The sequence below is a fragment of the Hylobates moloch genome, unplaced genomic scaffold, assembly GCF_009828535.3.
Source record: "Hylobates moloch isolate HMO894 unplaced genomic scaffold, HMol_V3 SCAFFOLD_23, whole genome shotgun sequence".
Classification (NCBI taxonomy): domain Eukaryota; kingdom Metazoa; phylum Chordata; class Mammalia; order Primates; family Hylobatidae; genus Hylobates; species Hylobates moloch.
This window is the reverse complement of record NW_026652298.1, coordinates 472,197-499,886: the sequence shown is the minus strand read 5'-3', so window position 1 is coordinate 499,886 and position 27,690 is coordinate 472,197. Positions and strand designations below refer to the sequence as shown.

The 27,690-nt window shown below is 34.2% G+C and overlaps 1 protein-coding gene across 3 annotated transcripts in view; it reads right to left on the bottom strand.

Annotated features, from left to right (window-relative positions):
• Positions 1 to 27,690, bottom strand: part of PARP8 (poly(ADP-ribose) polymerase family member 8) — a 186,552-nt gene that overhangs the window by 75,145 nt on the left and 83,717 nt on the right. For all 3 annotated transcript variants that reach the window (XM_032145541.2, XM_032145540.2, XM_032145542.2), the window contains exons 4-8: positions 21,821 to 21,858; positions 11,918 to 12,007; positions 11,288 to 11,358; positions 9,746 to 9,823; positions 8,406 to 8,500 (exon numbers count right to left, since the gene is read on the bottom strand). In XM_032145541.2, coding sequence (XP_032001432.1) covers positions 8,406 to 8,500; positions 9,746 to 9,823; positions 11,288 to 11,358; positions 11,918 to 12,007; positions 21,821 to 21,858 — 372 coding nt within the window. The remainder of the gene's footprint in view (positions 1 to 8,405; positions 8,501 to 9,745; positions 9,824 to 11,287; positions 11,359 to 11,917; positions 12,008 to 21,820; positions 21,859 to 27,690) is intronic.

Sequence of the window (27,690 nt, the reverse complement as noted above, 5' to 3'; positions counted from 1 at the left end):
GAATGTGGGGGATTTGTTTGCTTTTTGATATCTATGACCAAAATAATGTCAGCATATCCAAATATAAGGTAGCCTGTGTGCTTTCTCAGTCCTCTCCTTAAAAATATATTAAACCATTGGTCGGGCGCAGTGGCTCATGCCTGTAATCCCAGCACTTTGGGAGGCCGAGGTGGGTGGATCACTTGAGGTCAGGAGTTTGAGACTGAAAATACAAAATTAGCCAGGCATGGTGGCAAATGCCTATAGTCTCAGCTACTCGGGAGGCTGAGGAAGGAGAATTGCTTGAACCCAGGAGGTGGAGGTTGCAGTGAGCCAAGATCGTGCCATTGCACTCCAGCTTGGGCAACAAGAGCAAAACTCCATCTCAAAAAATAAATAAATGAATACATTTATTATATATATGTGTGTATATATGTGTGTGTGTATATATATATATAGAGAGAGAGAGAGAGAGCACATTTCCATTTTTAAGGAAATTGCACTTTTTATTCATGGTAATATTTTTATAGATTACATAAATAAATGAATAAATATTTACATAGGAATTAATTTTTAAAAACCGTCAAAGCATCAATAATGTCTGTACTACATGATAAACATTAATCTGAAAGGATAAGATTCTGTGCAAATTTCGATAAGAAAGTATACAGAAACTATGACAAGAATAAGGGCCAAGCAAATGAACACTTTCATGTCTGCCTCTAGTTCAGTGTACAGCAAGCATTTTCTGTGAAGGTGAAGACAGTAAATATTTTAGGATTTTCATGCCACATACAGTCTCTGCTGCATCCAGCTTTTCTTTTCTTTTCTTTCTTTCTCTTTCTTTCCTTCTTTCGTTTTCTTTCTCCTTTCTTTCTTTTCTCTTTCTTTCTTTCTCTTTCTTTCTTTCCTCTTCCTCCCTTCCTTCCTCCCTCTCTCCTTTCTTCCTTTCCTTTTCTTTCTTTCTTTCTCTCTTTCCTTTTCTTTCTTTCTCTTTCTTTCTTTTTCTTTCTTTCTTTCCTTCTTTCCTTCTCTCTTTCTTTCCTTCTTTCCTTCTCTCTTTCTTTCTCCAACCCTTCTAAAAAGCAAAACCGTTTATAGTTCACAGATCTGTTCAAAACCAACCTCACAGCCCAGTGGTCATAATTTGAATGACCCTGAACACTGGCAAATATTTAGTAAATAAAACTGTGAGGCATGTAAAAAGAAAGAGCCACTAAACTGAATGATGAGGAAAGATGATGAATGATGTTCAAGAAAAGTTTCAGGAGTGTGAAGGGGCCCTGTCTACAACCACACTTCGCTCACAGAAGTTAATCCTAAGAGAATAATAACAAATATATTCAAAGTCTTACCTACAGCCATGTGTGTAAGAGCAGAAATTGAGAAAATAGATATAGAATAATAAGGAAACAGTTAAGTAAACTATAGCATGTTGACAGGAGAAAAAATTGCCCATTAGTGAAGGAGTCGATACAAAAATATTCATATCCTGGGGGAAATGTTGCAAATATACTGACAAGCAGATTACCAAAAAAGCACGGAAGCTAAAATGATATTTTTAAGAAAATAGAAACAGGAAAATCAACAGTAAAAACAGTACTTATATATCAACTCTAAATTGTGTGTAAACTTATTTTATGAAAAATGTTATGTATTTTCTAAAAACATATGCCTACTTTTTCTGATTAAAAAGGTAATACAGGCTCATTATATAAAATGTGACAAATTTTTAAATGCACAAAAATAATCTGTCTTATCACCATACGGAGATGATTCTTTTTGCTTATATCTCATTCCAGTCTCTTCCATGTATACAAGAATTATACAGTGTAATATATAAAGATTGTGGTTCTGTTCTTTCACTTCTATCATCAGCTGTTTTTCCCATATTGCATTATATTTTATATAATACAATACATAATTTTATAATATAAAATATAATATAAAATTATGGATTTTGTATAATATAAAATTTTATAATGTAAAATTTTACAATTTTATACATAATTGTATAATAAAATACTTCCTTTTTATTTTTTTACACTATAAATATTGGTAAACAGCAACTGGGTAAAAAAAATCTATGTGCATCTGTCTTCTCTTAGAATCACTTCTTGAATTACTGGGTTAAATAAACATCGTAACCATATTTGGGATTCTTGATGTATGTTGTTTAATTACTGTTTTAAATGGTTATAGCAACTTCTAATTACACCAGCCAGGTTATCACAGTGACCTTTTCCTACATTCTCATCATCATCAGACATTTTTTTTCTCCCATCTTTGCCAATTTTATGGAGGAAAACAACTGTTTTTTTTCTTTTGAACTTATTTACATTGGCAAAACACTGGTATGTTTACAGGCAGGAAGATTAAAAAAAAATCAGTACAACCCTTATCTACAACTGTTTTCTCCATAAATAGTTTTTCAGATTACTTCAACAGAATTTACCATAAAGGAATAATCAGAATGTGCATAACCTCTTGTGAATTTCTAAGTATTTTGTATATGATTTCTTAAATGACGTTTTGGTTAAAAGTATCTTCCCAATTTCTAACACTCCAAAAAAAGGAAATAAAAGGTTGCAAGTGTTCCTCTTCTTCACCATAGCAGAGCATGAATAAAGAATTTTAAGGAGGCAGAGGCCCTAAAGGTTTGCAATTAACTGGATTCTGCAGGTGTAGATCTATAAATAGTTATACTTTTGTCTTTGTATGCCAGATTTCAAAGAACTCACAAATGACGCTGTGTATATGCAAACCCATTTCCGTTGTGATGCCCTTTTTATATAATGCCAGTAATTTCATATTTCCCACTGAGAGATTACAAAGCATGATTACAGTTTGTCCAGATGCAGCGACCCAGTCATCAGGATTACTTCTATATCTGAATAACTTTCAGTGGCCCAGGATCTCATGAATAGCAAATGCAGAATCAAGTTGAATGCTTAAAATATGACTACAACTTGAATTGTGAAGCTAGATATCTGATTGTGTCCTGAATGCAGTATTCGGTATATAATAACTCAAAATAATTTCACACGCTGCCTATATTTATTCACCGTGAAAAGATCACATCAAATTGATGAATTCGAATAACATGAGGGAAACAATATAAAAATGATCTAATGAAATTGCTTCATCCTGGTGTGAAAAGAATGCCTCCACAAATGTTCTTTCCCGACATGTAGTGACACTTAAATTCAGGGTGAGCTACTCTTTTAATCTACATTTCCTGAAATCTGGTAATTTGATTTTGGATATTTAAATGTGACTTAGTTCATTTAAACATATAAGTATAAAGTTTTTTTTCTCAATGAATATGGACTTTTGAGCCACTGTGTTAGAATTCTTAGCAATTTGTTCTATTTTTAATGGAACTACTCAAGACAATATCCTCACTCATGAGACACTCACATACACACTTGCAATAGATTAAATGTTGGAGCATCTATGTTGGTCCTCTTTTATCTATAAAACTTTAGCTTATTCTTTACACTGTTATGATGTTTTATAATGCAACCTGATCAAAATCAGCAGTCACTGTGTTGGTTATGAAAATATATTTCAGATATCTAGCCTTCCCTTATTAACTGTGAGGGAACACACACACACACACACATATATATATATTATGTATATACACACACATGCATGCATGCAACTCTACCACATGTTCCTAGGAAGTAAGCCTCTATTGCTACTTGCTTATTTCTTCTTTCAACAACTGGATGGTTATATTTTGAGAAGACAGATATTTTGTGAAGATACATACACCTTCCCATGTCATCTGAAACTCAACAGCTTGCATGTCTATCTCTGCATGCCTACTCAATGTGTGGTTTTTGCCCAGCGTGGGAGAGATGTTTGTGAATGGGCCAAGAAATATGCAAACTCAGTAGTCAGGAAGAAATTCTGGCAGATTAAAGCATTTGCAAGACTGTATCCAAGGTAGCTATAAATTTCTCTAAAGAACAACAGGGCTGAGAAAAATTTAAAAATTAGATCCAGATAAGAAAGGAAGCTCATGTAAAATTGTGCATAAGAGGTACAGTATAAACAACTGCTACAACTCTGCAGTCAGCTTAAAAATCCTCAGTTTTGCTAGGAGAAAGCCCTTGCGTTGGGAGTAGTGGTTAGAGTCTAGGATCTAAGCACTTGAAGCTTACACCTAGATTATGTCCCCATGTTTTGGGAAAATGCTCTCTCCTTCCTTTCCCCTCTGTGCCTCCTGTCATCACTTCCCTGATTTTCAGAGTCAGACTGTTTTTATTCTTTGGCTTGGAGGCAGAGGGTGAAGACTCAATATGATAGGAGATTACAAAACATTCAATCCAAGATCTTTTTTTGATGAATGATATACATCTATGTAGGCTAAGGTATGTTGTGGTAATAAGCATTCTCAAAATCTCAGTGGCTCAAAACGAAAAAAGATTTATATCTCACTCCTACCTTATTGTTAATATAGAATTGGGGGTTAGGGAGGGGCAGCTCACTGTCGTCACTAAGGGGCCCAAGGAAGCAGAGCTGAGGGGACATGGGAACTAACACACTAGCACTTAGCTCACATATGACTGGCCAAAATTAGTGATATATCCATGCCTAACATTAAAGAGTGCAAGGAAATACAATCCTACCATAAGACAGAACAGGAGAACCAGAAGATATGTAAGCAGTCCTAGTGGCCACTACAAATGAGAATCCAGAAATCCAGAGAATTTAAAGCAGTGCATTCTGAGGTATGCACTTTTTTCTTTCCTTTCATTTACCATTTTTGTTTTTTAAAGGAGATATATGTTTGGTGGATATGAGTAACGTGATATAGGTTCCTCAAGCCACCCCAAATCCTCAGAATGCTCGTTTCCCAAACGTTACCCTCAAAAGGCCCAATTACAATTGTCTGTACACAAAAAGTGATCGAAATAGTCACAACAGTTGACTATTCACAATAGAACAGTCACAATAGAACAGTCACAATTTTAGAAGCTTCCAGCCTACATCAAGCATTAGTCACAATAAAAAGGTTAGACTATTACTAATACGACTTAAATTTTCTAAATGAAAGATGGCATGATCATAAGGCAAAGAATATTTTATATTAAATGGAAGTTTTAAATTTCACAAAGAAACTATCAGAATCATTTCTTTCCTAAACAAATATGAATTTTCTGATCTGTAATTCCCTTTCTAAAAATACTAATTTCAATTTATTTTCCAGTGACACTGATCAATTTTATTTTCATAAATATATAGGGAGGTGCATTTACAATGAAAAACATAAAATGCGTTTTGTTGAATGATTCAAGATGAGACTTATTCAGACTGATCATAAAGTTCATGTTGCCCCGAGACCTAACTCACTTCCTATACAAAAGACTATAAATCAGAATTATCATCAATGTTTACATGTATGATTCAACAGCCAGTAGTAGGCTTTTGGATAGTATGGCGAGGTAGAATTGTCATTACCTACTTCAGTAATATATCTATCATCACTCACTTTTTCTACACCTTCTTTCAGCCTTCTTTAAGAGAGTTTTGCCTCAACAATCTCAGGATTTTGCCTAGGCAATCTCAGTTACTTCCATCTCTTACAGAGAATGTAGATGTGGTTAGCTGCCTTTCTCATTAGACGTTGCTTTAAAAAAAAAAATTACTCCTAATAGCCTGTTGTGCATATTGAGTTACTTTTGCTCTTCAAACTTCATTAAGTTCTTGTAAGCCCCAATTAAGTAAAAGAACAGCTAATTAGAACAGTCTGTTTTCAACACACTTAGAACTTTGCAAGGAAGATGATTTCAAGACCTTCTGCCTAACTACCCACCTCTTTTCCCTTGAATCCAAGCCTAAAGTATTTGAGACTAGACAGTAAATTCATTCCCATTTAAGTAAATCAAACTAGTCCTGCTGTGATTCACCCTTGTACCATGAAGACTATAGGAAGTTATTTATTATGGAAATATCCTCTACAGCTAGAGAAAATCTAGAGCAGGCAGGAACATGGCATACATTCATTAAGATTTAAACTGGATCAAAACTATTACAAGTGAAAAAGGTAAGGGGAAAAAATTCAAAATACTGATACGACTTTAGATACTTCATTTGACTGAATTTCCAAATATTTTTTAATCTAATTTCAGCAGCTAACAATTATCACTAACTTAATTAATAATAGAAAATACTAATACAGACTGTCATAGGTACTTAACAAATGCTTGGTGAAGAAACAAAAAAAGACCTTCATCTATACATGGCAATATGACTGAGGCCTAGACAGCATGGAACGATGTTTTAGAAAAATATTTAACTATAGAAGAAATCAACATGTGCTAAAGTTGTCCACTAAACAAAAATATTTCTTCCTTTCTTTCTTTTTTTTTTTTTTTTTGTGACAAGAGTTTCGCTCTTGTTGCCCAGGCTGGAGTGCAATGCCACGATCTCGGCTCACTGCAACCTCCGCCTCCTGATTTCAAGTGATTGTTCTGCCTCAGCCTTCTCGAGTAGCTGGGTTTACAGGCACCTGCCACCATGCCCGGCTAATTTTGTATTGTTAGTAGAGAGGGGGTTTCTCCATGTTGGTCAGGCTGGTCTCAAACTCCCAACCTCAGGGGATCTGCCTGCCTCGGCCTCCCAAAGTGCTAGGATTACAGGCATGAGCCACTGCGCCCAGCAAGCAAAATATATATTTCAAATAAAAAGAAGTTGAAGTCTATGTTGTATTATGATTGTTAGTTATATCCCATAGACATATTTTGGTGTATATAGAGATGTAGATTATTGTGCTTAAAATTAAAGTTTTAAGCTTTCAAGCAAAGTTCAATTACTGTTAAAAAAAAATAAAGAAAAAAAGACAGCCATTGTTTTGGACTATGTATTGATAGTCCCAATTGCCTTCTTCATATATTCATTCTATAACACTTATAAATATGCATATTATCTAATCTGGAGCCATAACAGAGATCAATGTGAAATTATTGCAGCTAATTTGCTAAAACTTTGAAGTTTGCAAAGACTTGCTTTTCCAAATATAATCCCAACACTTTCACTCAATTGTAGCCTAATATACCTACATGAATAGAACAGAGACAGTCTGGGTACACAATCCCAGTTTATCTTAGGCTGCAGATGGTAGGGAGTTTCTGTTTCTGCAGTTAAAATAAAATGTTTGGCAATTATAAATTACAGCTGTGCTGTACTTCCCAATTAAAATTATTTGTTTGCCCTCTCAAAATATGCATATGTCCATTGAAGAAGTTACAACCAGATAATGTGAATGTCTTTTTTCAGATGGTGCCACTGAAAACCATCAGGAAGCCGGGAGCCTATATTTCGTGCATGTCCCATGCTACACTAGGTACCAGAATACATGAAGAATTAAAAACCAAACCAAAACAAAATGAACGAGAAAAAGCACTGCCCAACCATTCACTGAATTCAGTCTAGAGGGAGAGACGTAAGCCAAGTAATTAAAAGACATGAGACAAATAATAAGCAAGGTTAAGAGCCAAATGTGATGGGAATCCAGAGAACAGAGTAACTTATCTGCACTGGAGATTCCAAGAAGGCTCAGAGAGAAGCTGACCCATGGACTGGGGCTTAAATAGAGACAGCAGTGGGATTTGAAGAGACGCATTCCTTGATCAAAGAATTGTTATGCAAATGCCCAACGTGAAGAGGGAATATGACATATCTGGGTAGTCTGGGTGCATAAAGGGGCCATACTGAGGTCAGGCTATGAAAGGGGTCTGGAATTCCATGGAGACTTCGAGACTACACTGTAGGCAAAGAATGGAAATCTGAAATAACCAGAGCTGACTCCTGGAAACTATTATGGTGGCAGAAAAAGCTTTTTCTTACATTAAGGAGAAAAAAGAAAAGTAAGGATGGTGGGGTCTTCTGAATTATTAAAAGCAATAAAAATGATGTGTAAATTTATCACCAAATAATATATTAGGTAACTACAGAATAAAATACATTATCATTCAAACAAGTACTGTGCAAAGTTACATCTTTTTTTTTTTTTTTTTTAGGGACCAGATGACAATGTAATTTGGATACCAGTGGGTAGGCATCATTTACTTTTATCCTTCACAAGCATGTGGCCATGATTTACGATAACAGCATGGGCCCACCTGGCCAAATCTGTTCTAGGAATTAATTATGACACTACTTAAGATTGATATGTCTTCAAACTAACTCTCCAAAATAATTTTTAATGCAATCAATGTAATCTTAAACCACATGTATCAAAAAATAGCCATAAATATGTCATTTTGTATAAGGATAAACAGTAGACTCTTTCTAAAACACTTTAAAATACAATTAAAACCCCAAATTTTTCCTTTAATTTAAATTACTCCAAAAGTAAATTTCAATGACTTACCATAAAACTTTAATTTTATTCACCAGTGATACTTATTTACCTGAGAGAAACTGCATGTGGCCCATATAGCTCTCTAACTGCTGACAAATCAGCTTCCAGTTGTGGGTGCTTGTGCAGTTCCCCATCATAGTTCACCTAATGAAAAGGGATAATTTAAAAGTGTCTCAGAAGTGAAGAGAATCAAAAACTTAAGCAACCTTTTGAGACAGGTCTCCCTGTGCGTTTTGCCATGGGCATTTTTAGCTTCATTAAAGTAATATATTCACTAATATCCTTAGGTTCACATATGACCAGAAAAATTGATTACGGTTGGAACTTAAAGTTAGTTTATATTAATACAAAGAAAAAGCAAATGTAAAAAACTAGTGAAGTGTCTGGCAGATAATCTAAAAAACTTCTAGAATGAACATCAAGACTTAAGAAAAGCATTTACTTCCCCTCTGTAAGAATTAGGTGTGCAAACAAAAATCAAACAGGAATGATTTTGTGTAATGTTAAAATGTTATACTGGTAAAGGAATCATTTCATTGGGAAAACTATCTCATTGCTGGAAAAGCATTCCTGGAGACAGGAAAACCCGTTTTATTACATCCATCTCTCTGTAGCCTTGCACATGCTTGACTGACAAATTACTGATTTTTCATTCTGAATAAATAAATTCACTTGCATTCTTTTACATAATTTTGGCTTTAATGTCCTTCTTTAACATATTACCCTCCCATTATACTATCCAACTCATAAAGCACATTTGCTCAAGGAGTTTATAGAAACAGAACCACATATTATACAGCCACACCCTAAAATCAATTGCTCAGTTTTAAATTTTAACATTATCCTGAAAAATTCTGATGAGTTCTTTTATATATGTGGCTAGGCTATTCTCATATATTTAAATTATGATGATTCTTCATAACAATTTTTCAACACCAAGAATTCAATGGCAGTGAATACAAATAAACAAATGATGAAGATGCTCAGTAATTTGGGCCCATCAAATTTAATAAAGGTTAACCAGCTTCTATTTAAAACTAACAATATACACTTTTATTACAAGTGTCATTATCTCAGAATAGTGACCGAACACAACATGCTTAAGAAATTCACGTCAAAAGCATAATAAAATACTATCTGCAAAATTTCTGTAATGAATTAAGATGACTTCAACGTAAATAAATGATTACAATTAAAAGGACTGCAGGGGAACCTTAATTTCTAAAAATAGGTAGAAAATGTACAAAGATAAATTATATAGATTTTCTAGTTAGTTACAGAACCCTGAACAACACACAGGTCCCTTAACTCTCAGGCACAGATTACCACTAGGACAACATGGCTATTAGAACTTTAGGACTAGGTATTTGGAAGACCAGGTTTCCTTACCTGCCCTCCGTAATAAAATTCTTCAGAATCATTGTCACCTTCAGAATCTTCCTCCACTGTACTATTCTGTCTTGACTCCTTAAAATAATAAAGAAAACAATTTAATGGTCAAATTATTTTACCTTTCTAAAATAGCAAGTGACTATAATAGGCAGGTCTTGAGCATATATTATGGATTTTATATATAAAACATTCTTGGTGCAGTAAAATCCCAAAACAAAAGGTAGTGGGAGACAAATGGCTTTGTAAGTGTATTCAGCAGCACATCTGTTTTAAAAGTTCTCTTTCACTGATTTTATAGGAAATGCACAATTCAATATTTGATGTATATTAAAAACTTATGTATAATCAATTATACCTTCAGTTTTGCTCTGATAAAACATTTGGCAAGCTTATACTAATTCAGTTTTATTAAAAACCTCCTCAGCATTATTTGTCCCAGGCTGTTCTCACTTCCCCTGCCAACTCTAAACAATGGTATGAAAAAAAGAAACTTTAAATGCACTAATATATAATCAAATTATGAAAATAAATATGAAACATATTATGAGAATTTTGATATACAGAAATTATTTGTTTCAGAATTCAGATTTCAAAAGGGTATTTAATTTAATATGCTTCAACTTGAAGTTTGAGTTTCTAATTAACTGAGCCACATCTGCCATGTGTCTGAAGTACAAACAATGAAAATTCATGGGGGTATTCCTATCACTGGCCCTATTAACACAGGAGAAATGTAGGTATTTGGACACAGGAATCCATTCATCCAGTGTTTTGTAACCCTCCCGAAACTTCTACACTGAATTTCAAGTTCTTAAGGAAAACAAACAAACAAAAAAATATGCAAAAGGAAATTTGGGCTTTATAAGATTCTAACCATTTCTAGTTTCAGCAATCCTTTTGTTCAACCAATAATTCTCAATGTGGATAAAGAAGGAAACAATGAATGGGGCAACACTAACAGGAAGAGGCAGGTTGGATCAAATGCATAATTTTGAAAGCAAAGAATTGCTGGTCCCATTGCACTCATTTTGTTTGTTTAATATCCTGATATTTATTTATAGATTCAAGTAAAGTCTTTGGAAACGGAGACAAAAGATGAGTTTGTGTTTTTAAATACTGACAGAAAATAAGACTATGTACAACCTCAGTGTTACTTTGGCTAAAGAAATCATCTTTTAAAATTTTAAGGATCTCATCAAAATTACGTATAGCCATGTGCTATATATATATATATCAGTTACATAATGTTCCTCAGCTAATTACAGTGCTTGATGAAAGAATACAGAATAATTAAGCTTTATATACATTTTATTTAGATTTAAACCAGACATTTCTTTCTATGATTTTAAACGGAACTTTCTTCTCAGAGTTAATTTTAGGCCACTTCCTACCATACCAAACACCCCTGAGCCATTAGCTTGAGTTTCATTCACCATATACCATTTTAGTCTCACTAATGATGCTATTAACTATAAATACCCAGTAAATTTTAAATATATCTATACTGTTCCAAGAAAACAAAAAATATAATTTACATACCTCCCCATTTTCCTTTTGTAATTTGGATTTTATTGATAAGCAACAGTTAATGTCATTCGTTTTTCTTAATTCTGAAAGAAAGTTATAATTAAAAAAATATTATGGTACTTAGTATGCTATTTACCAAGCATTCATAAGTTTTGGTATAAAACCACCCTTTAGGTGATTCCATCTTCTTTGAAAAAGAATTAAGGGATATTTTGAAATCATGTCATGTTGAAGAGTTACACGATACGCAAGCTATTCTGATTTTTCACTGTGCAGAAAGATGTGATTAAACTAAACCACCACTTTACAAATTCCTTCAGCTCTCACTCTATATTTCATGGTACCTTCATTGCTGTAAGTGTGGTTTTAAAATATTCAGTCTGTCACTATGTAGGAAAATATTTTTACAACAGCAATGTCAGCATAATACATTTACACAGAATTTTTTTACAACTACTTTAAATTTATGCATTTACAAAATTGTTAAAAAATATACTTTAGATAGAAAATTTGTATGGAGACTGGATTTATAGATACGGAAGATAAATACCTGTTACTGGCTAAATGAAACAAGCAAACAAACAAACAAGGATAATGCAATTTAAAAAATTAACCTAGTATAAAAAATACTACTACTATTACCTGTTGCTATTCTATGAAAAATTACTGGTATTGGCTCTGTGGTAACTAGCACATCTTCATCATTCTCTGAACTTGACACATATGTATTATCTGCAAAAAAAAAAAAAAAAGATAATTAAAGGCATAAGTTTAAAAAATACATCCTTTACAAAAATAATAGCTAATTTATATGCATATCACTTTAGTTCCAACTCTCATAAAGCACACACTACTGTTTGGTTAAACTCAAAAAATATGATAAAGTAAATTGCAAATTTATGTGTGAAATAATTGTAAATAGTCTCTTTAAAGACATTTGTATCTCCTGGTGAAATACAGATTTTGAATAGACTATCCAGGTACATCTCTAATATCCCTTATGGCAATGAATTGTTTGGATGCAACTGGGTGCCTTAACTCACTGGACAGGGTCCTTCCCAATATCAGCGTCTACTATAGGAAGCAGGGTTAGTGAGTGCAGAGAGAAAACTAAAGAAGAGCATTTGTTGCAATAAAAAAAAATTTATTAGTGGGCCAGGTGCAGTGGCTCACACCTGTAGTCCCAGCTCTTTGGGAGGCCTAGGCAGGCGGGTCATTCAAGGTCAGGAGTTTGACACCAGCCTGGCCAACATGGTGAAACCCCCATTTCTAAAATAAAAAATAAAAATAAGGAAAGATTCATTATCAAATCATTCAAAAATTTGAGCTGAAGACTTTGTTGTAAATCATACCTTCCATATTGCTCTAATACATATTTTTAAATTGATAAAGTCTCATAATTATCATTCTTCCATGAATTAAATTAGCTAAATGCATTATACGAGTTGAGTGCACAAAACACTAAATTAGTCCACAGGGTCCTTAAATTTCTTATTCACTATTTGTTTCCTCTTTAAAAAAATAACACTTTTATGAGTTTAGCACTCTTTCCCTAATGAATACAGGTCTCCAAGTATATGGTAATACAATTCTTAGGTATTTATTTTTCTTTGCCCATTGATGATTGCAAGGCATCTCTCAGAAGAGCTTTTTCACCCACACTTCATCAATTCATTAATAATGGTCCTATAATGCACCCATCAATGACCTACTAAATAGTATAAAATAACACGAACACATAATAGAAGAATGGATCAATTTCTGCTAGGAGAAATTAGTTGTTCTTATGACACAGGGAATGCACATTAAAAGATATTTTTGAGTCCAGTTTTCATAATATTGTGTCGGTACAATGAGAACACAATTTTTAATTAATACATCTCTAAGTCATTATTTCCAAAGAAACATCTGTAGCATTCTTAGCCTCAAGTAATGAGTGAATGATAGTGATCTGTATGTACAGGTTAGCTGCAAAAGATTCTCAACAGACCTGAGGCTTTAACAGTCAGGGAGCTAAGCAAGAGTGGATATGAATTAGATTTGAGACAAAAGATGTTTGCCTCATTATTTGGATTAGTGCAATCACAGATTTTGCTTTATTTAGTTTTCCAATATTTTCATGGAGGATGTGAGGTTTTCATGCTTATCGAGTGGGACCACAGATTAAGAAACTGGTTTAATATAAACTTAATTATTATCTCATTAGTTGAGACTTTGATCACTTATCTAGAGTCTCTTCTGCCAGTAACCTCATACTTTCAGTAAGTATCAAAAATGCCTATTAGAGTCAATTTTTTTTTATTATGTCTTAAACCCTCACTCAGAGTCTCACTGATTTGAAGTCGGTTGCTACGTAATATAAAACCTAATTATCTGTTTTCCCTGTGCACAATAGATTCCCTGGAGCTAACATTTAGGAGAAAAAGCATATTCGAAGGCAGCATTAGAACAACAGAAGCAAAAGCTGGCCACCAAGTAGAAGGGAAGATCCAGAAGAATCCATCAGATGGATAGCATCATGCAATTTCACAGTATCATGGAATGACGAAGATTTTACTAAAACACCAAGAGGCAAGTAAATTAAGACATTATGTTTAAGAAAACAGGGGAGTGAATAACTAAATAGAAAGGATTTTCTATCAAAATGGCTTACATAAAGTGTCAACATTGGGAGACAGTGAGATTTGATTCAAGAGAATATAATTTGGTAACTATAAGTTGCACAGGCTAGACAGCATTATGCCTTCAAACATATTTTCTGAAAGATTTTGTATAGTTTGTATTTTGATTAGTGTTCCGGCATTAGAACACATGTAATTTCTTATTTTGGCTTAATTTGCCCCAAATAAAAAGGTTTCCAGGTTTTATGACATTATTTATTAAATTGCCATTATTACATAATAGGCTGGATCAGATCACAGAGATAGACCCAATTCATGATCAGAAACATAGAACAGGAAAGAAAGCACATCAGATCTAGAAACTGGTTCAATTATTTGAAAGAATTCACTTCACTCTGAATTCAAAGCACTCTGTTCTCTTTTTGGAAGATTTTTGATTGTTAATTTGATCTCCTTACTGATTATTGGCCTGTTTTTGTTTTTTTTTTTATGATTCAGTCTTGATAGGTTGCATGTCTCTAGGAATTTATCTATTTCTTCTACTTTACCCATTTTAGCAATCCTTTTGAGATCCAGAGGAAATGGAACCAGTATCTTGAAGCGGTATCTCCACCACCATGTTCATTGTGGCATTATTCACAATAGCTAAGAAGTGGAAACAACTTAAGTGTTCATCAATGGATGGTTGCATAAAGAAACTGAGGTACACACATACAACAGAATATTACATTCAGCAACTGAAAAAGAATGAAATCCTGCCATCTGAAACAACATGGATGAACATGGAGGACGTTATGCCAAGTGAAATAAGCCAGACAACACAGAAAGATAAATACTGCATGATTTCACTTCTATATGGAATCTAAATAAGTTCAACTAGTATAAGCAGAGAATAAGAACAATGGTGGCCAGGGTTTGGGGGACACAGCGAGATGTTAGCTAAAGGGTACAAACTTTCAGTTAAAGCTATAAAATGAACAAGTTCTGGGGCCTAATGTATAACATGGGTGGTGATGGATATGTTAATTAATTTGATCGTGGCAATCACTACACATGTATACATATATCAAATAATCATGTTGTATACCTTGAATATATTCAATCTTTATTTGACAATTAAATATTTTAAGATTTAGAAAAATCTAGACACTACTGCCAACTAGCTATTGATCTCCTTTAGCCTAAGCCACAGTTTTAGCTATAAAATGAGAGGTTTTATCATGATCTTTGATGATCACCCCATCTGTATGAATCCATTCTGTTGGCTCTTTGTTGTTGCTTAATTACTTCTAAATCTTCCTCAAATTATTTTGATATTTGTAAAAATAACATATTTGTTTAGAGGAGAATGAGGAGCGTAAAAAGGGTTAAAGAAAGGACTTAAAGTAACAGAATGAGTCAGTGACAGAATAAGAATGGGATGTATCTCAAAATAATAAGAACTATTTATGACAAACCCACAGCCAATATCATACTGAATGGCCAAAAACTGGAAGCATTCCCTTTGAAAACTGGCACAAGACAGGGATGCCCTCTCTCACCACTCCTATTCAACATAGCATTGGAAGTTCTGGCCAGGGAAATCAAGCAGGAGAAAGAAATAAAGGGTATTCAATTAGGAAAAGAGGAAGTCAAATTGCCCCTGTTTGAAGATGACATGATCGTATATCTAGAAAACCCCATCGTCTCAGCCCAAAATCTCCTTAAGCTGATAAGCAACTTCAGCAAAGTCTCAGGATACAAAATCAATGTGCAAAAATCACAAGCATTCTTTTTTTTTTTTTTTTTTTTTTTGAGACGGAGTCTTTCTCTGTCCCCCAGGCTGGAGTGCACTGGCGCGATCTCGGCTCACTGCAAGCTCCACCTCCCGGGTTCACGCCATTCTCCTGCCTCAGCCTCCCGAGTAGCTGGGATTACAGGTGCCCGCCACCACACCCGGCTAATTTTTTGTATTTTTAGTAGAGACGAGGTTTCACCGTGTTAGCCAGGATGGTCTCGATCTCCTGACTTCGTGATCCGCCCTCCTTGGCCTCCCAAAGTGCTGGGATTACAGGCTTGAGCCACCGTGCCTGGCCAAAAATCACAAGCATTCTTATACACCAATAACAGACAAACACAGAGCCAAATCATGAGTGAACTCCCATTCACAATTGCTTCAAAGAGAATAAAATACCTAGGAATCCAACTTACAAGGGATGTGAAGGATCTCTTCAGGGAGAACTACAAACCACTGCAGAACAAAATAAAAGAGGATACAAACAAACGGAAGAACATTCCATGCTCGTGGATAGGAAGAATCAATATCGTGAAAATAGCCATACTGCCCAAGGTAGTTTATAGATTCAATGCCATCCCCATCAAGCTATCAATGACTTTCTTCACAGAATTGGAAAAAACTACTTTAAAGTTCATATGGAACCAAAAAAGAACCCGCATTGCCAAGTCAATCCTAAGCAAAAAGAACAAAGCTGGAGGCATCAAGACTACCTGACTTCAAACTATACTATAAGGCTACAGCAACCAAAACAGTATGGTACTGGTACCAAAACAGAGATATAGACCAATGGAACAGAACAGAGCCCTCAGAAATAATACCACACATCTACAACCATCTGATCTTTGACAAACCTGACAAAAATGAAAAATGGGGAAAGGATTCCCTATTTAACAAATGGTGCTGGGAAAACTGGCTAGCCATATGTAGAATGGATCCCTTTCTTACACCTTATGCAAAAATTAATTCAAGATGGATTAAAAACTTACATGTTAGACCTAACACCATAAAAACCATAGAAGAAAACCTAGGCAATACCATTCAGGACATAGGCATGGGCAAGGACTTCATGTCTAAAACACCAAAAGCAATGGCAACAAAAGCCAAAATTGACAAATGGGATCTAATTAAACTAAAGAGCTTCTGCACAGCAAAAGAAACTACCCTCAGAGTGAACAGGCAACCTACAGAATGGGAGAAAGTGTTTGCAATCTACTCATCTGACAAAGGGCTAATATTCAGAATCTACAAAGAACTCAAACAAATTTACAAGAAAAAAATAACCCCATCAACAAATGGGCAAAGGATATGAACAGACACTTCTCAAAAAAAGACATTTATGCAGCCAAAAAACACATGAAAAAATGCTCATCATCACTGGCCATCAGAGAAATGCAAATCAAAACCACAATGAGATACCATCTCACACCAGTTAGAATGGCCATCATTAAAAAGTCAGGAAACATCAAGTGCTGCAGAGGATGTGCAAAATTAGGAACACTTTTACACTGTCGGTGGGACTGTAAACTAATTCAACCACTGTGGAAGATAGTGTGGCAATTCCTCAGGGATCTAGAACTAGAAATACCATTTGACCCAGCCATCCCATTACTGGGTATATACCCAAAGGATTATAAATCATGCTGCTATAAAGACACATGCATACGTATGTTTATTGTGGCACTATTCACAATAGCAAAGACTTGGAACCAACCCAAATGTCCATCAATGACAGACTGGATTAAGAAAATGTGGCACATATACACCATGGAATACTATGTAGCCATAAAAAATGATGAGTTCATGTCCTTTGCAGGGACATGGATGAAGCTGGAAACCATCATTCTCAGCAAACTATCGCAAGGACAAAAAAACAAACACCACATGTTCTTACTCATAGGTGGGAATTGAACAATGAGAACACTTGGACACAGGAAGGGGAACATCACACACTGGGGCCTGTTGTGGGGTGGTGGGGGGAGAGGGGAGGGACAGCATTAGGAGATATACCTAATGCTAAATGACGAGGTAATGGGTGCAGCACACCAACATGGCACATGCATACATATGTAACGAACCTGCACGTTGTGCACATGTACCCTAGAACTTAAAGTATAATAAAATATATGTATGTATGTATGTGTGTGTATATATATATATATACACATATACATACATGTATGAATGTTTTCAAACTCAAATTCCTTCACTGGAATTCTCCATCTTGACTTCTAAGCTCCCTTTTTTTTTTTTTTTCTGAAAACCTATGAGGACAGTTAGATTTTTAATGCGTATGTTTTATAGAGGACCTACAGATCTTTGTTAAAGCTGTTAACAGCAACATATTGTCTCTTCACTTCTCTAACACTATGCAAAGCATTACCAGAACTTTCATGAACACTTGGGACTTGGGGAGAGATGAATAGAACTGTGGAAAAGTATTTCTTAAACTGTTGCTTTTATTCTGCTCCAAATACAGCATCATTTAAGTCAAGTCATTCCATCCCTCACTGATGTAACTTAAGATAAATAATAATTATAACTCTAAAAAATAATTATATTGATTTCATGTTACATTCTGGATATTTTTGCTGAATTTTCTACATAATTTCACCGCATCCCCTATAGCAGTCAATTATTATCCCTATTTTAAATACTAGGAAACTAAGGCTCAGAGAAATTAAATACTATTAACTAACTATATACTAGTGAGTGGTAAAACTTGAATCTGCCTGAATCCAAAAATCAATGCTTTGTCACTATACCATGTGCTTTTTTAAATGTGGAAAGTATTGTCACTAAAAAGTTGCAATATCTTATAAAATGTAAATGCTTATTAGGTATAAAAACAATTATGTTTTGGGGGCTATAATTTGATATAGACTGTATAGGATTCTAATTCTCACTTAAGAGGTTTATTCACAAGCTATACCTAATGCTCAAGTATATCATGTAGGTCAAGACTCTTTGGACTCACAGGTGCTAGAGGATCCAGAAAGTATCCCTTCATTCCTCTACTAGGGATAAGACAGTCCACTCCCAACAGTAGGTAAGTCTTCCTAATTAAAAGTGGAAAGAGAAAATTAAAGAACTCTGCCATTATAGCAGAGCCAACCTGTGACTTGTAATATACACAACTATTGTGTAATTCATTCTCTGACATTAAAAAAAAACTGTCTTCAGTATAAAATCCACAAAGAAGTACAAGTAAATCAGAAGGCCTCTCTATTTCTTCACTTAATCATGAACAGTCAACATATCATTTAGTATTTCATTTATATACATGCTATTATGTATGCTGACTCAACAAAGGCCCTCTAAATTTTCATTTCACTAAAACTATGAAATAAATTTCAATAGATGGCACAAGTTAATTAATAGATCACAATTATAAAAGGACAAATCTGTTCCTAGGGACATAAGCTAGAATGATGTAATCTTGACTTTGGAGGATAATACTGATATATTTTCATAGAGCAAAGAAAATTTCATATGTTCAAACTTAGATGATTACTTAATAACTGATCCAAATAATCCAAGAAAAGTAGGCGGAGGGAAAGCCTAAGGTATATTATTAGGAGGAATTCATAAATGTAGTATCGAGATTACTGCATTTAGAAATTGAATGCAACATTAAAGAGAGCTATTTGTCTGAAAGAATCTTTTAAACGGGCAAACTATTTGGAAGACAAACCAGTGGAGGGAAGAACAAGAACAAATATGAACAATAAAAATGGGCCAGGAGAAATAACCAGAGACATGGAAGATTTTTACAATTACGGACCAAATACTATACTTTTGCTAAAAAATTTGGACATTTCACCAACATAGAAACTTTCAGTAAGAAGACATATTTTAAAATGACTAAGAAATAGGAAAACAGAAGAGATAATAATCACGACAGAAAAATAAGACAACTGCCCCAGAACCATCCCTAAAAAGCTCAGACAGATTTGTTTGCAAGTTCTAGTAAATGCTCAGAGTTGTTTAATTCCTTCAGCAACTTAAGGTCTTTAATATTAAAGTATATGACAAAACACATAATTCTCATAGATCAACATTGAGTTATTTGCTAATATAATTTGCTACTTTATTGTTTAAAGGAAAAAGTATATATGACACCTCAACAGATGCCAAACAATAGTTTGATAAAGATTTAATATTCATTTTTTTAAAAAAAAGCTTGGTAAATGAGAAAAAGAGTAATTTCCTTTCTGAAAACAACTGGAAGTATGCTCACTAATTTTGAGAAAAGGGACAAAGCTGCCAACTTTCATATCTATTATTAAAAATTATTCCAATGCCAATAAGAACAGGTATAAATGTTGGAAAGGAAGAACAAACACGTAAGTTATAAAACAAGATGTCTACCTAAAAAGTCAAGCATATTAACCAACAACTCTTAGTACAAATAAATGTGGATTAAAATTTAATAACAGGGAAAACATTATTATATTAATGTTCACTGTGAAGAAAGCTCCATAAAAATACTAACACTACTTCCCCAGAGGCAACGGGAATCAGAACTGAATTACAGACTTGATTTTATCACCAAACTACATGTTTTAGGAAAATGTTATTTAATACTTACCATCTCTCAGCACACTTCTCTAAGTATGAATTTACTTATAAACTGCCCTGTTCTGCCTTTCATACAGACTGGCATTGAGAATCAAATGAAATTATGTATGTGCAAATACTTGGTATACTGTGCACTGGACAGTGTATTTTGATATACTGGTTACATCAGCCAACTGAAAATTCTGCCCCAGTATTTAAACCAGAATGCACTAATCTCTGTCTTCTGTGATCGTTATTTTATTGCAGCATAACAACCTACTTTCACCAAACAGATTAAATATACTTACACTCCTTCCTTTTGGAAATGAAGTTATATTGAAAATTCATTGCAAACTTGCTCCAGTTAGAGAATTCAGTAAAAAGAGCACAAATGATAATCAATACTTTTTTTTTAGAATTTCAGTGTTTGTATATTGGCATTTCCAGGTGGGGCTCCCGTAAAGTGAAAAAAAGCCCAAGTAATACCTCTTGGCCACAAGAGGGAGCTAAACACTTGGCCCAATTGATTTACTGAAGGCATCTTCTACCACACATCCTGTGCTACAGATTAATTCACTTAGTGTCTTCAACTTGGGCTTTAATTTGTACTATTATTTCTATTACCTTGACTTAAAGTCCTGTACCTCTCATGGCTGACATCTCTATGATCTGCCTCAGATGAAAAGCACATTAATTTTTATATTTACAATAAATAGTGGGCTTTTATTTTCATAACATACTTGGCAAACATAGCATTAAAAACATGCTACACTATCAGACACGGCTGATTGCACAACCATCTACAAAAAGTATTTTTCTTATAAATACTTCTTGTATGGGTTCTTCCAGTAAAATTTCTCTAGAACACTTTTTGTATTACTATTAAAAATAGGCATAGCCTTAATGAATAACTTCATTGTATAACTGTACAATAGTTTTATAGAATACTATGCTTAAAACATATGGAGAGCATAGCAAAATAATTGTAAGGAAGTTTGTGATTTAAGAAAGTATTTTCAAATGTAACAATCTTATAAAATGGTTAAATGCTTAATGCAAACTGCCGCAGAAAATACTTAAATGCTAAACAAGTAAGTTTCACATTATCTCCATGCCAAACTATGAACTAATTACTATTTTTTAATACTAAAAAGAAAAAATAGATACACACACACACTTAGAAAACTGACTGAAACAAATAAGTGTTACCTATTATTTTTACATTATGAAAGGCCAAATGATGTTCAAAACTAACCATTAGACCATTGATCTCTTTATTTTAATTGTAATGATGTAAATGTACAGGCTGGAACTATCACAGGGATCTTTAAAGAACTTTTCATTGGGAAATTATTTTGATTCTGCACTGTGTCTCAGAGTAAGACATGTACTTCTTACAGTACATGTAAGCAGAATTCTTCTATAGCTTTAAGAATTCTGTGGGAAGCAGAATTCTTCTATAGCTTTAAGGCTTCCTCTACCAATGTTTCACCACTCGATATATTTATATGCGTTTTACATCTCCAGAAGAAAAAAAATATTCAAAGGAACCCTGATATGAATATCTGTAATAAAACGAGAAAAGCATACCTGGGTAATCTTCAGATACATGTACTGAGTAGGATACACTGTTAAAACAAAACAAAAAGGCTCAAGTTACTGCTAAGGTAGGCTTTTATAAAAGACAAACCAAACCCATGTTACCCATTCAGTTATACGATATAAGTATAAACAGGAAACTTCCAAAACAGATTAGAAAACCACTTTTATATCCGCCATAAGAAACTTACAGGTTTTTAAAACATACTTTCCATTAGTCTAAATAGGTCTTAGTCTAGTAGTTTTGAAATATCTTTCTTCCAGCAGGGATATTTCTTTTAGTATAGACAGGTCTTTTATTTCAGCAAGGTCTATTTTTCCTATTACATGATCATTTGTTTTCTTTGCTCAGATTTCATCAAATCATCTTTTCTTACCAAAAAAGTATTTCTCTTATTTAGTACAGCACCCAAGAATTTAAACATTTTTAATAGTTTCCCCAAAATATGAAGTACTTTTGATAATGTTGATTTTTTTCTAAAAGTATTAACAAAATATAATGGAAGTATAAGTAATATTATCAATCGTTCATCATGCACACACATACACGTATATATAAACTTTTTTCTATTTTCATAAGGATTGAGTTGTTTCAAAATAATTTTTAAATTATATTTTAACAATTGCACAACTCCCTTCTCAGTAACCCCGCTGCCTCTATGTACTAATCTCATATGACATATGAAAATTGAACATATTTATCTGTTCATTTTTCTATCTCTGTCAAATAGATAGCAAGCCCTATGGGGTTAAGATCTACGTCTATTTATATTTGCAGTGTCATCATTTACTTTGGTGCATGACACACAGCCCATGTTTAACATTCGCTATCTGACTGCATCAGTGAAGCTGCCACCTGCCACAGAAAGGTCAAATTTTAATTTGCGTTCAGCCAATTATCTGCCTGTTAAGACAAAAAAAAACTAATTATCTTTAAAGGAACATACAGAAGACAGAATCTACTCAAAGCATCATTCACAGGGTGAATCCAATATAATCAGAAATCACTTAATATATGTACAAATAGAAAAATGTAACCTATTTTCAAGAGAAAAGAAGGTCCAAGTTAGCCGACCACAATGTTAAAACAGTTATCATAAGTATACTTAAGGATGTAAAGGAAAAACCAATCTGAAGAAGACAGAAACAAACAAAAACTGACTATCAGGGACTTATGGGGCACTAGCAAAAGAGCAAACATTTGTATATTAGAGTTTTAGAAGTCTGAAGAAAGATGCAGAAAATATCAAGAAGAGCTGAAAATTTCCCAATTTGAGTGAAAGACAAGGATGTGTTGAATAAAGCAGCTCAGAAAATCTGAAACAGGAAAGCACAAAGCAATTACACCCAGGTACATGCAGTCAAACTGCTTAAAACCAAATGTAAGGAAACATTCTAAAAGAAGTCAGAGAAAAATAAAACGACACATTACACACAAGGAAACAGTGATAAGAACCAGTGTTGACTTTTGGGGAGGGGAAGAGACAATTGTCCAGCCAGAATTCTCTATTCAGCCCATATATTATATACACGTATCCACCAAAAACAAAGGAAAAGTAAGACAACTTTCAGATAAAAGAAAATTGGAAAATTGGTCCCCAGGAGACCTGCAGTATAAGAAGTCCTAAACAAAGCTCTTCTGGATGAATAATACCAGACGGAAAGTCAAAAGAATGAAAAGCACCGAAAACAGTAAATATAAAACACTATTTTTTTAATGTTTTAAAAATACATTTGACTGTTAAAAAGTAAAATTATAGCACTTCACATACATATGATTACAGCATTGTAACAGGGAGGGGTAGGATGGTCTTAAACAGTTGGAAGGTCCTTGCATATTACGTAAAATGAAGTTGCAAAATCCTTACATATGATGTAAAATGATATATTAACCCTAAATAATAACTATCAGAAAAGTTAAGGAAATATCCCTATAGCATGTACACATACACACACACAAACTGCTTAAAAAGCTAACAGATATATTACACAATAATTCTAAAAATCATTTTGGATCATTTAATCCAAAAGAAAGCAGGAAAGGAGGAACAAAAAACAGAAGGAACAAATAGAAAACAAAAAGTAAATAGAGCCTGAATCTAATCATATCAATAACTGCATTGAATGTTAATGGAATAAGACACATTGAATAAAAGGAAAAGATTACCAGAATAGATAAAAAAGCAAGGTCTATGCTATCTTTAAGAAATCCATATTAAATATAGAGACACATACAGATTTAAAGTAAACAATGGAAAAGATATACCATGCAAACAATAAGCATCAGAAGACTGAGGACTAAAGATATAAAGAGATCATTCGTAATGATAAATGTGTCAGTTCATCAGGAAGAAGGCATACCAATCATAAATGTGTATGTACCTAATAACAAAGCTTCATAATATATGAAGCAAAACCTGACAGAAATAGAGGAAAAATGAACAACTCAACAATCATAATTTGAGTAATTAACAGAACCAGACCAAAAAGAAAAAAAAATTAAAGACACAGAATATTTGAAACTGATTTTCATAGAACACTATAACTTCAGAATATCAAGATAGATCATATACTGAGCTATAACACAAATCTCAATAAATTTGAATGAATGGATGAACATGAGTCAGCATAGCTTATACTCTGGGTTCCCTGGCTTATCTTGCCCTTATGACATTTGAGTCTTAAGTCCTTGAAAAGAGTTCCCAACTCCGCCAGTCAAATCCCTGGCATGCTGCTCAGTCCTTGGAAAGAGATTAGGCAGAGACAAAAAACAAAAAACAAAAAAAACTACAACTGAATAAGTAGATGAGAAGAAAAGAAGTATGATTAGTAATCAGACCAAGTTTGATACATTTTTATTTCATAGAGCAAATTTTTTCAATTTAAAAATAATTTTTTTTAGAGATGAGGTCTTGCTCTGTTGCCCAGGCTGGAGTACAATGGCATAATCATAGCTCACTGTAACCTCAAACTCCTGGGGTCAAGCAACTGCCCCCTGCAGCCTCCTGGGTAGATTGGACAACAGATTTGCACCACCACATACAGCTAATTTATTTTATTTTTGATAGAGACAGGGGTCTCGCTATATTGCCCAGGCTGGTCTCAAACATCTGGCCTCAAGTGATCTTCCTGCCTCAGCCTTCTAAAGCACTGGGATTAAAACCATTAATCCCAGTATTAATTCAAGGAGCACTTTTTGGTAACCTGGTATGAGCCAAACATTGTGTTAACGCCAAGTAAGATTTAAACAGAAAAAAATATATGTATCAGAGGCAACACCTCTGGATGGTTAATTTAGAGGGAACCAGAGAATATGATACATAAATATGACAGACAAAGGAACTTGAACATTTTAAAGCACAGTAGTATTTCTTTTTTAACTTTTTATATAATATAGACTCACATAAAGTTGAAAAAACTGTACAAAAGTGTCATGTATATTACCCAGTTTCCTCCATTGCTTACATGTTATGTACCTACAGTAGAATATCAAATCCTAGAAATTGACATTAGTGCAAAGTTTGAGTATAGTTCTATTTTATTTTATCACATGTGCATCACATACCCATTACAGCAAACAAAATACAGAATTATTTGATCACACAAAAATTTCCCTTGTGCTACCTTTTTTAGAGACATATCCATCTCCCTTCACCTAAGCATCCTTAAGTCCAACAGCCACTAACCAGTTCCCTAGCTCTAAATTTTTTATCATTTCAAGAATAATATATAAATGGAATCAGAGAGTATGAAGCATAATAGTATTTCCAGGTAGATTAGTATTTTGAACAATGTACTCTGATAGCTAATATTTAGGACAGACTGAAGAAAAGAGAGAACAGATTAAGAAGCTATCATAGTAGTAAAATATGAGCAAATATCAGTGAAAACGTATGTATTGGGAATAAGAATGCAGGAACAAATGGCAGATGCTGGACCCCAGCCAATAGAGCAGCTTTGGAAATCATGGCCCTGAATCAACATGCCAAACATTAGAAAATAAAATATCCATGACAATGGTGCCCCAAACAAGCTGGGGGAAATGTACACTATGACCCCATATGAATTCATTTTCCTGTGATCCATTCCTTTATACTGTCGAATGGTACTATGTAGAAATAAAACTGATGATCAAGGCACCCTTCTGATCTGGCAGTGCTATGTGACAGAAGCTTGGCAATGCCAGAGATTATACAATGCCAGAGATTATACTCAGTACTAAGCCGAATTAATTCCCATCAGCCTACCATCTCAACCAGTGGCAACTGGCTTCATTTTTCATCTAAATCAATGTCTGAATCCAAAATGAGGCCTTAATTCATTCCTTTGTCTACCTTCAGTTAGAGGGCCTGTTGTAGTTCGAGACAGACAAATAGAAGTCCAATGCAGCTTTGAGGCTTACTAGCTGGGAGGCATAAGAAAAGTTAGTTAAACACTCACAGACTCAATCTCTATTTAGTAAAATGGAAGAATCCATACCTACCTTAAGAGCCTGCTGTGATGATTTAATGGCTTAACAGGTGCAAGGACCCCAGGACAATGCCAGACACATAACAGCAGGTGCTGAGTAATTTTAGTCAGCTTCCAGTACAAGCAATTAAAATTTATAGGAGTGAAACTTACATGAATGAGTGTTCTCTGGGGAACTCAATTTGCTAAAAAGTACAATATATTACATTTATCTGAGACCCAAACCAACACTGATTATTTTATTTTATGGTCGTATTGTCCTCATGATATTAGGAAACATTCTCATGTTCGTGACCATACCTAATTTTTCAAATAGAAAATAGCAAACAGAAATCCTGCAAAATGATTCATCAGCCCCTTGTGCGACAGCATTTTCTCAGTGGTATACCAGAAGGAAAATCACCAGGACTGTAAAATCCTGATCAGTTTCACTTTGTGGCTTACAGAGGTCTAAGGGAAACAATCTAGTACAAACAGACATGGATGATTGGCCCAAGGATCTAATGGGTAGTACCAAAAAGATGTGGAAAGAGCAAAGCTTAAGTAGATTGCAGAATACTGTTAGTACGTGCTGTACATAATAAATACCATGTAGCAGGCAGAAAATATGTCAAGAAGCGTAAGTGAAAGTGAAAGAAGGTGGACATGAGAAGAAAGCAAAATCTAGAGCAAGTTCTGAATTCCTTTTAAAAGTCATACTCATCTTTTGTCCTCACATCCCTGGAGCAAGCTCTGAATTCCTATTCAGAGAAAAAAAAAAGGCTTCAGAATTTTGGGATATGCTGACTTAACAATTAATTACATTGAGGTGCTTTGCCAGAGAAACTCAGGTCAGTCAAATATGTGTTTGGTATATATTATATGAACAAGTGTGATGAGTGTTTCTTAAAGTCACAACTTTGAAACCAGAATCTAAAAATTATTTTATTGCACCTCAATAATTTTCTAACAAAATGGTTACTTTCACCTCTTTTTCCTCTGAAAGCATCTGGCCCAACCAAAGACATCTCCCAATAGCCAACAACTTCTAAAGGAGTTCCCAGAGCAGCCGTCAGTTGTTCTGTATCTACCTAATCCTGTATTCTGTTCATATATTTGTTTAGTCCTATAATTGAAACCATTTAATAAGGTCATTCTTGTATCTACACTCCATTACCATCCTTTTCCTTCTGAAATGTCTGCAATGAGCTGAGAACAGATAGAGTTTGGTCTGAACTCCCAAGTTCATGGATCTAAGAAGAGTTTCAAAAGCAGTGGAAGATGGTAGTTCTTATGTAATAAAGATTGGAACTTAGGCTTGAACATGAAAGAATTTTAGACTTAAAAGACTTTTTCGATGCACCAATTCATTATCTGATTTTACAAGCAGGGCCCATAACTGCCATCTGTAA